Below are 15,762 nucleotides of genomic sequence, written 5' to 3' on the forward strand. Positions count from 1 at the left end.
ACACAAAAAACATACTGCTGTGGGTCATGAACTCTTGATTTGGAAACTTGCCCCCCTTTTGAAATCTAAAAAATTCTTCAATCTAACTTTAATATTTCAAAATACAAAACACTGAACATTATGCTGCAAATTAATGAAATTGTTAATATTTAGGGGCACTGTTAATAAAAGTGTAGGTCAAACATAACAAACTCATGTTTGGAACAGTCAAAAATGTTTGACCTACACTTTTATTGACAGGAGCCCCTAAATATTAACAATTTGAATCCAGGTGACGTGCAAATTTAACATTATGTTTAAATTTTTGCTTATCAGAAGAAATGACTGCAATAAAGTTGTTTCAAAAAGCTTGATCAGTTAATTTGATTGACAGCTGGCGAGAACATGATTACCTCCCCTCAAACATCTTTTTTTATTAGTATGTTGCCACAGAAACCATAACCCACCATTTTTCACCCCGACCAACGTGTGATCCCTCCAGCAGCAACGATACGGGGCTGTCGTCAACGGTAACCATCAGTTTAGCATCGTACGCTTTCAGGTCAGCAAGGTCAAACTGCAAATGAAAAATAAAATAAAATCAATATTAATGAGAACTATAACAAGTTCAAACAATTGTTGCATTAACTAGTGACCTGAAAATCAATAGGGGTCATCTGCAAGTCATGATCAATGTACCTATGAAGTTTCATGATCATTTCTAGAGTTATCATCCGGAAACCAATTGGTGGACGGACAGACAGACCGACGGACCGACGGTTGACCGACCGACATATGCAAAACAATATACCCCCTCTTCTTCGAAGGAGGGCATAAATATTCAACAAAGTTTATGGCAATACATGCACAACAACATTAATTAGTACACTATTTTTTTAGACATACTTGGGTAGTCATAAGGCTTTTATAGAACACTTAATGTAACATTTTTTCTGTATTATTTCTATTATCAAAAAGAAAAGAAAAACGGATTTACATATACAATGGTGTTCAATACAAATCGTGTACATCATATTAAAGAATTATAAATGGGTTTAGCATAAAATAGTATACAGACAAATTCACACTCAACCCTCTATACACTCTTAAAACAAGGAAACACATTCAAAGGGCCAACACTTCTGCCAAATTGATTGCTCCGAAAATTCCAACCATTACCATCATCTACACTTTAAGCCTCTTCAGCTGTGAAAGTTAGAGCAAGAGTAACCCAGAAGTGAAGGAGGAGTTGAGTTTACAAAAGATCAGCCCAGACTGATGTATCTTAAATTGGACTACAAAACACACCAAGGGCCATAACATTGCCCAAAATGGTCGCAACCAAAATGACGTAATTTATGATCATCTACTTTACACATTCATGTAATTCCACCAAGGGACATACCTTTGCCCATATTGGTCAAAGCCAAAGTTCCTACCTTTGCCATCATCAACACATTACACATAAACCCACCAATGGACATACTTTTGCCCAAATTGGTTGCAGCCAAAATTCCTTCCTTTACAATCATATGAAAACCAGAGCATTGAGGAGCATTATGAGATAACTGGACATCATGCGTGTGTGTAAAGTGTCATCCCAGATCAGCCTGTACAGTATGCACAGGCTAATCACTGACAACACTTTCCGCATAGTCTGAATTTTTAATAAGAAGGCACTTCCTATGAATAAAAAATTCATAAAAGCGGAAAGTGTTGTCCCTGATAAGCCTGTGCAGACTGCAAAGGCTAATCTGGGACAAAACTTTACACACATGCATTAAGCCCAGTTTTTCCAGAACGAAGCTCTGTTGCATAGCAACTGCTGACCTTTGCTGCATTGATCTCCTCCTGGCTCTTGACCTTGATGAGCCGGGACGTATCCGGCCAGTCCGCAAACTTCTCCCGGAATAGGATGGTCTCCATGTTCTGGTTGACCTTCCCAAACAGGGCCCAGTCCGGGCGAGTGTCCGACTTCTTTGGTAGACCACCCTCATTCTCCTCTGACAGATTTCAAAAAGATGGAATTCATCTATTATTTTTCGATAAATGTTTCCGATTTTATGGTATGTTTTGTTTAAAGTACCTTCTTTGCAAAAATACAGTTAAAATACAGTTAAAGCAAAGAGTGTGGTCCCTAATTAGCCTGTGCAGAATTCAAAAGCTAATATGAGAACACTTTACGCACAAGCCTTTAAACCCATTTTCCATGAGTGAAGCTCAAAATCATTAATATCTTTGAGGAGTATAAAGTACAACATTTTATTTAATGTTTTCCGGTGGTTTATAGAGAAATATCAGTGAATTAAAACTGATAATTTCACTGTTTCAAACAGTGAAAATTATCAGTGAAAATTATTGATAATTTTCACTGTTCATTGAAATGATGTCATTTTTTGACAAAATGACGCCATTATCCCAGCAAAATTCTTTAGTTAAACTCTTTAACAATGAATATAAACTGTGAAAGAAAGCATAAAATAAAAATAAAATTTGTTGGATTCGGTGGAATATCAATATCAACTTGTGATCATAGAAAAAAAATATTTTCACTCGTGGCGCAATTATTTTCTATGATCACTGGTGAATTAAAATCGACAATCCACTGAATCCAACAAATATTCTCTATTTATTTTATGCTTTCGGATTGTTTATAGAGAAATATTAGTGAAAAAAAACCCTGGTATTTCACTGTTTTTATCTATATTTTTCACTGTTTTACTGTGAAATAACGTCATTGTCGACGAATTTACATCATAAATCCAGCAAAATTATCCAGTTAAACTATTTTACAATGTAAATTAACGGTGAATAAAAGCATAAAATAACAAGATATGTGTTTGTCAGAAACACTATGTCCCCTTTTGCCCCGCTTTGAAAATATATATTTGACCTTTGACCTTGAAGGATGACCTTGACCTTTCACCACTCAAAATGTGCAGCTCCATGAGATACACATGCATGCCAAATATGAAGTTGCTATCTTCAATATTGCAAAAATTATGGCAAAATGTTAAAGTTGCAGCAAACAAACACACAAACCAACCAACCAGCCAACAGACAGGGCAAAAACAATATGTCCTACACTATAGTGAGTGGTGGGGGACATAAAAAGAAAATTTGTTGGATTTATGAAATATCGATTTTAATTCACTCGTGATCATAAAAAATGCGTATTTTATATGATCACTCGTGAAATAAAGTCGATATTCCATCGAATCCAACTAATATTCTCTATATCCTTAGCGCCTTTGAAATTAGTTTACTACTTTAAATCACTGATGTTTTTGCACTGTATATTGTAAAAAAAATCTTCATAACATTTTTTTTTGTACCACCAATTGTTATTCTTCTTCATAAATTGGTATGTGATATTACTTTAAGTCTGAATAAACTGTACTATAAACAATACTTTTAAATAAAGAATCAAAGCGCTGAAGGCACTGAAGATGTTCGCTATTGCATAATTCAACACGCAATTCATTTTTGAAAATCAATCGCAAGTTTGAAATGAACACACGCCATTCAACTTTATAAAGTGTGTGTCATATGCGCACGGGTCGAGTTTTGTGTGCACTTTTTATCATCCTTATTATTTCATAGAAATAACTAAGACAAAATAAAAACAACATGCTTTTTGGAAGTTCTGAAAGCATAGAAAGTTTGATGAAAATGGTAATGATAACTTAATATGAAGAAAATTTGCAGTCACCATATTAAAGGAATATTTTTTTCTTATATCAAATGACTATCTCACCAAGAATATAAATTCATAATGAAAGTTCCGTGTACAAAACTTTTGATTTTTGACACCATATACAATTCAAAATATACAACAATCTTCGTATCTTGTATATGGAGGAATAAAAGTATATAAACATTGCTGTTTATGCTTTACTTATTACCCGAGCAGTTCACACGGTGTCAACAACGCTAACATAAACAAAGGTATAGAGCACTCATGCGCTTTTAGGCGTAGCTGTTTCAGTTTTCATCTTACTAAAGTGACTTTTACATAACGCCAACAGACACGCATGAATATTTTCGAATATTTAATAAGCTGATTCGAGATACAACCTCTGAATTTTTGCTACATCACTGCGTATGTGCTCAATTCAAAGGATGTAGCACTGTTCAGTGTAAGGAATTCCAGACTACTCTCTGTATGCTCAAACGACACAAATTGTGGCCCTGTTACAATTACGCGTTACAAACCATCTCGCAGAATTTCACTTTCGCCTCCAAGATGAGAAAACAATCATTAGCAAAATAGTATAGTGTCACGATAAGAGAAAATCGTTTAATTATCATACCACAATGTTTGCCGTACTTGGTCAGCACGTCTGGAAATCATTCCTTAATGTGTGGATAGGCTGCCATTATTAACAAGTTTGCTATTTTCAATTCAATTTTGTATCAAAAAGCATTATTCTTAGATGTGGCATTTTCAATTCGCAATGAGATTTGTAATGACCCTCGTCATGTGAAAATGGGTCTGATTCCATATGCGCCCATCATATAAATAGCCCACTCAGCTAGCTATTACTCCTTCTGGTAAGGAGAAACATAACATATTGAGTGATTTTAAAGCGAACAGCATCGCCTATGGCCTGACTGCGCAAAAGCACATATTGGGTTTAACAAACGCTTGCCGAAACGCATAAGACCCATTTTCGCATGACGGCGCTATTGACGTGTGATTTAAATGTGTCGAAAGAAAACTGCGTTTAAATCAAATATAAACATACGATATATTTCGATAGTGAAGAAAGATACTCATAACAAGGCATATGAGGACACATATGAAGTGCTCCCCCGTAGTATATTTTTTATTTTACTCACACTAATGTGTGGTTTGACAATGCTTACACACATTTCATGCGGTGAATATGCAGCTTACAAGTGAAAAACACAACACAATAGTTACACTTTTGTTTAATTGTATTTAATTATTTAGAAAAGTAAATTGCTAATTTTATTTCAAAGTCAGCGTATAAGCCGACTACATTTTTAAAAGACATTTATTGTTATAAATATATTTAATATAATATATTAGGTTGTTTTCGGTTTTAGCGATTAAAAAGCATTTTCGAGGTTGCCTATAGTATGCCTGTAGCAATTCATGAACTCATATCCAACTGTCTATGTATTGAGAATTGTGAATATAAACAAGCTTAACCTTCTACTAACCTTCTGCTATTGCATTCGTATTATTATTATAAATTGTTTGTTATATTCGGGTTTAGCAATTATGAAACCTTTTTTTGTCTATCGTATCGCTGAAGTTATTGTTGAACTTATGTTCAACGTTTTATAAATTGAGAATATAAACAAAGACCTATAGATAATATGGGTCTTTGATATAAATAAGCGTCAACTTTTTCCCGAATCTCTCATTTTACGACCTGTACTACGTCATTGAGTTGTATGCGAGAGCGTAACCTATTGCGTTGTTATAACCCGTAAACTTTCCTTTGTTTATCGACAGACGCATCTATTAATAGCCTCATATATCATGAATGCCAAAACAACCGGGAAAAAGAACCACGTGACCATATAGGACGCAGAACGCAAATACCATGCGACTACGACTTTTATTATGTAAGAAAGCTCCGCAATTCCTTTGAAGTCGGAGCCTTGTGATTGCTATTACTTAAATAATTGACCTCTAACTGAAGTAAGCAAAGGAAACGCAGCACCCAATTGACCCATTCCTTCTTTGTGCGAAGGCAAATTGAATTTTACTAATGTATGGTTTGCCTATTATAACACACATTATAATGCGGTAAATATGCGACTTACAAGTAAAAAACACTATAATTAAACTTTTGTTTTGAATTAAGTTATTTAGAAAACAAAATTCCAAACCTTATTTCAAAACAGCAAGACTACATTTTTTAGAGAATATTATTGTTATATTTAAATGTTTTTTTAACAGTTTCAGCGATAATGAAACATTTTTTTATGTTGTCTATCGTATCCCTGTAATAATTGTTGAACTCGTGGTCAACGTATTATTAATTGAGACCTGTGAATATAAACAAGCGTAACCTTATACTACTGCGTTATTCTCACACGGACTCCCCTTTGTTTATCGCCAGCCTCAGATTTATGAATGAGCTGAGCGAAAATACTACGTCACGCACACGCAGCAGAAAGTGGACTATTTTAATCATTCATAAACAATCTCCTCCGCGACACGTACAATACGATCATTGTTCATTGATTCTTTTCTATAAAACACAGTTCGAAAATATTGAATGTAACACGATATTAATATAATGTTGCCATTTGTGAATACACATATTTGGAGAACTCAAACCTCTTGCATAAATTATACAACTCTTTCTTGCGCGGATACGCAAGCGGGTATTGGGTTAATCATACCTAGTCGTATCGACCTGAATTTCACACTAAGCACTTTAGACGGGCGCTAAAGCGCCCATCTAATAAAATAAATGCTTTTTTAAGAAATACTTCCTTAGAAACATTCTTTCTTATCTTATTCTGTATATGCATGCATAAGCCAAACAAAGTTGCATACAAACCTTTCAGAGGACAGATGGGGTTGATCTCACAGGTTGTGTAGTCGTACCCTTGACCCCAGAGTTGCTGGGCAAGCCTTCCCGCAATCTTACGCTGATTGGGCGACACGGACTTGCCTTGCCACAGATAGACCTCGCTGCCGAAATCAAACACAAACACCTGCGAATAGAGATATAGATACGATCACTTCACATTACAATAATTTCATGATGTTAAATAGCAGTGAAGTGAGCAATAAAATTCAGATCAATGTTCAAGTTTAAGACATAATATTTCATGGACTACTTTAAAAAATGATAAGTAAAACCTAATTTTGTAAAAGAACAGAAATAATTCTTAACTTAAAATAAAATGTATGTTTTGTTGCATTTTTTTTCTTAAATTATTTCCTCAATAACAAAGGGTATGAATGCAACTAATATTTCCTATATTCGTATGTTAATCAGACACAGTATTTCATGATTATTCCATGATAAAGGAATCTGTTGACAGTTTTCAAAATTAGCCCAGTTACCACGAAATAGTTTTTTTACCTTTATTGCATGCTCTTGTACTTCAAAAACTTATAATACATAAAAAACTGTATAGTTTTCCCACAAAATCTAAGGGCCAACCACAAATTGTAAGGGCCAAAGGCAAGTGTTCCCCTGCTGATGTGACCCTGATCTTATAATGTTTCTTGCAAGTCTTTCTTAAAACTTGTTGAACATCTAAAGCAGGGATCATATTTTTTTCGGTTTTGTCGGTCCTAGACCAATTGGGGTCATGAAAGACCGATTGAAAATCCCAAACAGTCGGTCCGATTCTGTTTGCTGTTAAAATTCCCATGTCATGAAATCGATTACACAGTGTACATGCTAAGTTGCTAACACACCCTAATGACATTCTTATCTCGATTAGGAGTGATAAACCATTCGCTGCAGTCTCTAAACCGGTCAAAACCGGTTTATTGCACGTCAGACCGAGAATCAAAAACTTGTGAACAGCGGATTAAAGACGCATCCGAAAAGACGCGTCTGAATGCACGCGCTGTAACTTAACAAAACATGCCGATACATTTTCCACCAGCGTAATAATCCGGTAATATAATTATGAATGAAAGTCGCGGATCTGATCGACAGAACAGCCGAAAGTTATTTTTATGGGCGGAACTTCACATAAAATAGTACACAAGAAAAATAATATACATTGAATAAATCTTTAGTAAAACCGTGTTAGAATCGAAATAATTCGTGTACTTAATACTCTGTTGTTGAATAACTCACGACCGGAAAATTAGATGCGTGGTTTCAAATGCTTCGCTCTCGTGATTAAATCCCTACGCATCTAAACTGTCGGACGTGGGTTATTTGACAACAAATTATTTCTTAATTATTTGGTTTGTTGTTGTCAGTAGCCAACCTACGCACAGACATTTGTTTGGTTCAGTGCATGTTTGTTAGATATTATTGAGTCGACAACAATTTAAAACATCGGTATAGACTTACACAGATTAATAATATTGACAACGATGAAAAAAGTCTGATAAAACAGCACACGAAACAACAATGAAATACCAAATGATAAAACCAGTTGAGAAAACTCGTTCCGTTTAAAAAAAATGCCCAAGGGAATTTTACTTGTACATGATTTATACCACCTTCATGAATGGCAAAATCAATGGTATATATTTTAACGTAATTTGTCATGATTTGGAATACACATTTTCGGATACTTTTCCCCATTTATATCCGGACCTATTGATGTTGCGGGAAAATATGATCCCTGATCTAAAGGTACATCAACAATTTTAGGGGCCATAGGCAAGTAGTCACCCTTTTCCATGCCCCTGTATTTCCTAACAACTACAATTGTGGCACTTTCTGGGAAAACTGGGTTTAATGACCATGCATTAAGTGTCAATCAAGATTAGCCTGTGCAGTCCACACAGGCTAATCAGTAAGGACACTTTCCACATAGACTGGACTTTTCTATAGAAGAGGCTTAATTTAAATGCAAACTTCCATAAAAAGGTGAATGTGTTGTCCCTGATTAGCCTGTGCAGACATTAAGCCCCCTTTTCCTAGAGCAAGGCTCAATTAAGCTAACCTGGTCAGCCTGGAGCATCTCATACTTGGGCTGGTTCCCCCAGTATTCCTCAACGGGCACCAGTTTGGTTCCCTCCAGTGTGTAGATCATGTTTGTCTCTACGATATGTGTCTCGTATAACTCGTCTTCCTCCGGAGGACCAGAGGCTGTAAAAACAGAGAATTACTGAGCATTGAGGAGAATTCTGAGAATTACAGAGAATAATAGAGAATTACAGAGAATATTTGAACATTAACAAGAATTACCAAGAAACACAGAGAATAACAGTTAATTACAGAGAATTACTGAGTATTAACAAGAATTACTGAGAAATATAGAAAATTACCAGGCATTACCCAGAAACACAGAAAATGACATTTAATTACAGAGAATTACTTAGCATTAACAAGAATTACTAAGAATTACAGAGAATACCTCAGACGTACTGAAAATTACCACAACTTACCAAGAATTACCAGGAATTACAGTGAATTCACAAGCATTACTTAGAATCACCAGGATTTACCAAGAATTTCAGAGAAAATAGTGACCATAAAGACCTTACAGACATTTACTTTTTTACCCTTATTGCATGCTCTTATCAGCAAAGATTTACAGAAAATATGGGAAAGATAATAAATTTTATATAATTTTCTTTTATAATTAACAATATAACTTAAAATAAATAAATATAATTATCATAATGTACATAATAATATAAATAACAATATAACTTAAGATTAAAAATTAACAACAACATTTAACTAAAATGATCATTACTTCCATGTATTTTCATTAGTTGTAGTGAGCAGTACTAGTCGATGACAATTAAGTTTGACTATGTATATAAAGTGTATCTGACAGGATTCAAACAAGCGAGTTTAGCACCAAAAAGGCCTGGACTTAAGCTCCAAGCCAACCTCATAGGAAAAGCCATATTCTGGGGGAACTGGGCTTAATGCCTATGCCTGAAGTGTTGTCCCAGATTAGCCTGTGAAGTTTGTAGTCTGGACAGGCTAATCAGGGACGACCTTTTGGCTTTTATGTAATTTTTCTTTTTAAGTACGTCTCTTCAAAACAAAAATCCACTTTAGGAAAGTGTCAAACCTGGGTATCATTTTCTGTAAGTACTGCACAGGCAAATCTGACACAACACTTTACGCACATGCATTAAGCCTAGTTTTCCCAGAACAAAACTGAAATATTGACATATGATCTACTCACCCATGATTGGCTTGTGTCCACCAATCAGCTCCCAGAAGTGTCTGGCGTTGCCAAGGTTACCCCGCTTTTCCTCCACAGTAGTAACCTCCCTTGCTGCCTTACAGCCCAAGTCACGTTTCTGCTTGATGAAGTCAGCCACGTCTGCTGCCTGCAATGTTTGTTTTCTTTCTTTAACCATTTACCCCTCAGATAAGTATTTTAACCCATGTGTGTTCCCTTAGAAAATTAGATCAAATAGAATACTTTTGTTAATGGATTCAAGTTTCACAGGCTTCATTTCCAACCCTAAGATACTGAAGAGCAGCAAACACTACACTACATCGAAATTAGAAACACATGGTACCATTTTTGCATCAACTGGGTGAGGTCCAGTTTTAAATCACTTAAAATTGCCTATAAACCACAGGAATGCAACAAATTAAATGTGTACAACTTCATATCAAAATGATCAAAGTGTAGAGATTGTGTCAGACAGACAGACGGACAGATTGAATCCAGCATTCCTCTTATACTTTGCTCGGGGGGCTTTAACAACATGTCAAGATTGTTAAGAATGAAACTGTATTATGGCATGCTTTACAATTTTGAAAAATAGGGTTAAATGCATGTGCATAAATTAGGGACGACACTTTTTGCTTAAATTATATATTTTGCGAGTACACTTCCTTTAAACAAACAAGATGTGTTTGTGAAACACAATGTCCCCCTATATGATGTTTGACCTTGTAGGATGACCTTGACATTGTGAAGGATGACCTTGACCGTGACCTTTCACCACTCAAAATGTGCAGCTCCATGAGATACACATGCATGCCAAATATCAAGTTGCTATCTTCAATATTGCAAAAGTATTCATAAAATAAGCGATTTGGGCCACATATATTTGACCTCTGACCTTGAAGGATGGCCTTGACCTTGACCTTTCACCACTTAAAATGTGCAGCTCCATGAGATGCACATGCACGCCAAATATCAAGTTGCTATCTTCAATATTGCAAAAGTATTTATAAAATAAGCGATTTGGGCCACATATATTTGACCTCTGACCTTGAAGGATGACCTTGACCTTGACCTTTCATCACTCAAAATGTGCAGCTCCATGAGATACACATGCATGCCAAATATCAAGTTGCTATCTTCAATATTGCAAAAGTATTCATGAAATGAGCGATTTTGGCTACATATATTTGACCTCTGACCTTACAGGATGACCTTTACCTTGACCTTTCACCACTCAAAACGTGCAGCTTCATGAGATACACATGCATGCCAAATATGAAGCTGCTATCTTCAATATAGCAAAAGTTATTGCAAAATGTTAAAGTTGGCGCAAACAGACAGACCAACAGACAGACCAACAGACAGACCAACAGACCAACAGACAGGGCAAAAACAATATGTCCCCCACTACTATAGTGGGGGACATAAAAATAGAATTTAAGCAGAAAGTATTTCTCTAATTAGCCTGCGCTGACTTCACAGGCTAATCTTGGAAGATTTACCCCCTGTTTTTCTCAGAGAGAGAGGCTCATTTCTGGTTTCACATTCATTCATGGATTAAGCACTATGACACTTAAACACAGAATCTTGGTGTACCTTTGCTTTCTCTATGACATTGCAGTATTCCCCGAGCCACTGTATGATCTTGTCGCCCGTGACCAGCACGAAGCAGTCGCCACTGTTCACCGAGTCTGCACAGGGCTCCACCAGGCGACATTGCACTTTTCTTCGGCCTGTGAAGTATAGAAATAAGGCATTGAAGTATTTTAATGGTGAACAAATATTGTCAGTAATTATTGAAACGTGTGTTTCAATGTATATTTTCTTTTAAAAAAACAGCAGTAAATAACAATTACATGCCCCCAGTCAAACTTTGTGAGGGTATAAAAATGCATCAAAATGCAACAAGCCGGTTCCTGTACCTTTGATGTGTATGAGCATGAGAGGGAGGTAGGGATCCATCCTTGCATTGCCCTGGGAACCAGATGAGACGTCTGCCTTGCGGAGCTCCACCTTTGAGAAGTTTTCCTTACTCGCTAAACCAGCCAATGCTTCGACTGCGAAACCAGAGTTTTGTTGAACTGTGGGGGAAAATAAAGAAGCAGTGTGTTTGTATCATATAAATTAAGGCATTTTCTCCATGCAATTATAAATTGTCATGCCATTTATTACACATTTATAACAAATTGAAACAGATTTGAAATTGGTGCTCAGTTTAAGTGCATAAACAAATAGCTTTGATAATACTCATTTAGAAATCACCAAAATCAGCACAAATTGTTAGCTAATTAAACAGATTTACGCCTTATAACAAAGTTTGTGCCTGCGTAGAAAGGAAAAAAATTGTCTCACAACTTTAACAATGGTTAATAAAAAGTGTGTTATACAGGACCCTGATTGACAGTCTTGCCCTCTATCAACTGAGCGAGCCAGCACTCCATTAACTGAGCCAGCCTGCACTTTGTCAATTAAGCCAGCCTGAACTCTATCAACTGAGCCAGCCTGAACTCTATCAACTGAGCAAGCCTGAACTCTATCCACTGAGCAAGCTAGCCTGAACTCAATCAACTGAGCCAGCCTGAACTCTATCAACTGAGCCAGCCCGAACTCTAACAACTGAGCATGCCTGTGCTCTATCAACTGAGCTAGCCTGAACTCTATCCACTGAGCAAGCCTGAACTCTATTCACTGAGCAAGCCTATGCTCTATCAACTGAGCCAGTCTGAACTCTATCAACTGAGCCAGCCTGAACTCTATCAACTGAGCCAGCCTGAACTCTATCAACTGAGCAAGCCTGTGCTCTATCAACTGAGCTAGCCTGCAATTTATCAACTGATCTAGCCTTAGCTCCATAGACTGAGGTAGCCAGACTTTATCATAAAGCAAACCTTTTCAACACGCCATAAAAGTCCAGCAGACTCAGTATTTATAAACCCTTTCCTATTCAGAAGCACATTGAAAATGGCTATTTGCGACCAGCATAAAACCAGAACGGCCTGCCAGTAACTTGCAGTCTGTTGTGGTTTATGATGTTTGCCGCTCAACAGTATCTTAGGGTTGAAAATGAAGCCTTTAAAACTTGAATCTATTAAGAAAGGTCTTTAATTTAATTTGATTTTGTATGGACAACAAATGGGTCAAAATGCCTATCTGAAAGGTACGGGGTAAACTAGTAATGTTCAAGAGAGCCACTTACTAGCTGCTATATTCTTGTTTTTCAGTTCCCGTTCCGCTACTCCATGTAGGATTTCTGTGTACTCAGAGCGCACCTCCAGGTTTGCAGACATGGTTTTGAGTGGATTTCTACTTGTGGGATTGTGTCGTCTCTTTGGCTTGACTCGTCTAGTGCTCTCCAGTCTGCCAGATGTCAACAATTATGACAATTATATTTTGGGCTGTGCTCTGTGAAAAGGGGGTTTAATGCATGTGCGTAAAGTGTTGTTCAAGATTAGCCTGTGCAGTCAGCACAGGCTAATCAGGGAAGACACTTTCCGACTGAACTGGATTTTTGCTAAGAAGAGACTTTCTTGAAACGAAAAATATCATGATATCAGAAAGTGTTGTCCCTGATTAGCCTGTGCATTCTGCACGGGCTAATATGGGATGACATTTTACCCACATGCATTCAACGTCTTTTCACAGAGCTCATTTGTATTCAAATCTAATGTTTTTAATTGCCATTTTAGTATTGCAAAGGGGTTACATGCACATGTTTATTTTAATCTCTTGCAGTTCTAAACTTTCTGATAGTGATATATTTCTCTTAAGGGTTATGGTCATAAAAATACAAATATCTTTTCTTTTTTTTAAAGATTATATCAACTGTGTGATGTGAAAATTTGAAACCTTTCCTATATTGCATATGTATTTTCTTTAGGACATTTATTGCAGTGATGACATGTTTGTCACCCAAACAAAAGAATACTAAAAGGAAGGCATCATTAAGACTATTTTCTATTCCAACTTTTTACACACTTTTGACACAGTTGCATAAGGAAAAAGCAAAAGTTTCAAAATCAACATACATGTCACCAGCCTCCAAAAACAGTTCATTGAAGTCATTGACGGACACGTCCAGAGCTGCACTTGTTATTCGTATCTCGTCCCTCTTCTGGAAGAACCCTCCAACCTCCTCATCTATCGTCGGAACTACTACACTTGTACCTAGGTTCTCTTCTTCTACAATACCGACAGCTGGAGATTTTGCTACAATTACAACACATCAATTTATTAACAACATTTTTTTCATTTGAGTAACGCTATTAATCTATAGCTTTTATAATTGTTGATAAATACTGCTGGATATTTTGCTACATTAACAACATTTATCGCAATGTATTAGTGTCATGTTTCAAAGCTCAGCTTATAGCCTTATTCATTATTTTTTTTAATACTTGGTTTTGAAAGAAGCCCAAGCAGATTAATAGATTTTTTTAGGGAAAACTAGTCTTAGTGCATGTGAGTTAAGTGTTGTCTCAGATGTAAGCCTGTGCATTCTTCACAGGCTTATCAATGACAACATTTTCTACCTAAACTGGATTTTCGATTATAAGAGACCTCCTATTAATACATAAACTGGGCATTGTTGTCCCTGATTAGCCTGTGAGGACACAGCCTGTGAGGACACAGGCTAATCTGGGACGACACTTTATGCACATGCATTAAACACCAAGGTTTAATACATTCGATGGAATTTCTTTGATGGTTCAAAGTTGAAGAATTTAAAACATTTTATTAAGCTGGTATTGTAATTATATTTAAAATGATGTGTAGATTCGCAAGCAATTAATTATTTTCAGATAAAAAACTAATTTAAAGACAAACTAAATCACCACAAAAATAAAAGAAAATCTACACTATGCATGCATGTAACTAAAACAGCCATAATACCAGAAGCATACAACAAAGCAAACTAGACACAACAAAGCAACTAAAATAACAAAGAAAATCTTCAGACTAAAGATAGAAAATTCCATGTATGTAATGAATAAATGTCCCAGAGTGCCTTACAATTTCCTAAGGGAGAAGGGGAGGGTTGTTTATTAGAGGCCTTAGTAATAGCTCATTTTATACATGCCAATATAAGTACATTATAATAATTTGATTGTGTAGTTGACTTGGGTGGAGGGGAGCGTTTATAAGATATGGGCAATTTGTGAGAGAAGATATGGTATTTACTTAAGCTTGATGGCATTAAAAGCCACAGGCTTATTGAAACAATATCTAGCCCATTTCCCTGGAAGGATCAGTACTTTGTAACTTTAAAAATATCTTCAGATCAATTAATGTGTATTGTACAATGCATAGGGCAGTGATATTTTCTGCTTTATATTTTACAGCCAATGCCTTTTTTATTGGGAAAAAAGTGTGATAGACCATGAAATTGGGAAAATTACAGATTATTAATATCATGATAAATAACAGTATACCAATTGTTTATTAAAGCATGTTTAACTGCTATCTAGAATTTATATTAACAAGAGCACCGCATAACAGGTGCCACGCTCGGCTGTGAAAGCTTGTCAGATTTTTTTTGATTTTTTTTAGAGGTCACAGTGACCTTGACCTTTGACCTAGTGACCCAAAAATGGTTGTGGCATGTAGAACTCATCAAGGTGCAAGTACATATGAAGTTTCAAAGTTGTAGGTGGAAGCACTTTGATTTTTGAACCTATGTTAAAGTTTGATATTAAGAGGTCACAGTGACCTTGACCTTTGACCTGGTGACCCAAAAATGAGTGTGGTGTGTAGAACTCATCAAGGTGCATCTACATATGAAGTTTCAAAGTTGTAGGTGAAAGCACTTTTATTTTAGAGCCAATGTTAAGGTTTTAGCACGACGTCTACGGCGGACTAGCTGGCTATGGCAATAGCTCGGGTTTTCTCCAAAAACAGCCTTGCTAAAAATTACTAGGGTATTAAATTGCTATACAACAAACTCAATAA

The 15,762-nt window shown here is 36.1% G+C and overlaps 1 protein-coding gene across 1 annotated transcript in view; it reads right to left on the minus strand.

The window, feature by feature from the left end:
• LOC127847988 (microtubule-associated protein futsch-like) overlaps nucleotides 1-15,762 on the minus strand; it is a 196,489-nt gene that overhangs the window by 15,714 nt on the left and 165,013 nt on the right. Inside the window, 9 exon segments of the mRNA XM_052380241.1 lie at nucleotides 447-556; nucleotides 1,810-1,982; nucleotides 6,528-6,684; nucleotides 8,614-8,759; nucleotides 9,817-9,964; nucleotides 11,413-11,549; nucleotides 11,739-11,897; nucleotides 13,013-13,173; nucleotides 13,842-14,022. Coding sequence (XP_052236201.1) covers nucleotides 447-556; nucleotides 1,810-1,982; nucleotides 6,528-6,684; nucleotides 8,614-8,759; nucleotides 9,817-9,964; nucleotides 11,413-11,549; nucleotides 11,739-11,897; nucleotides 13,013-13,173; nucleotides 13,842-14,022 — 1,372 coding nt within the window.

This window comes from Dreissena polymorpha, chromosome 10 (assembly GCF_020536995.1).
Source record: "Dreissena polymorpha isolate Duluth1 chromosome 10, UMN_Dpol_1.0, whole genome shotgun sequence".
NCBI lineage: Eukaryota > Metazoa > Mollusca > Bivalvia > Myida > Dreissenidae > Dreissena > Dreissena polymorpha.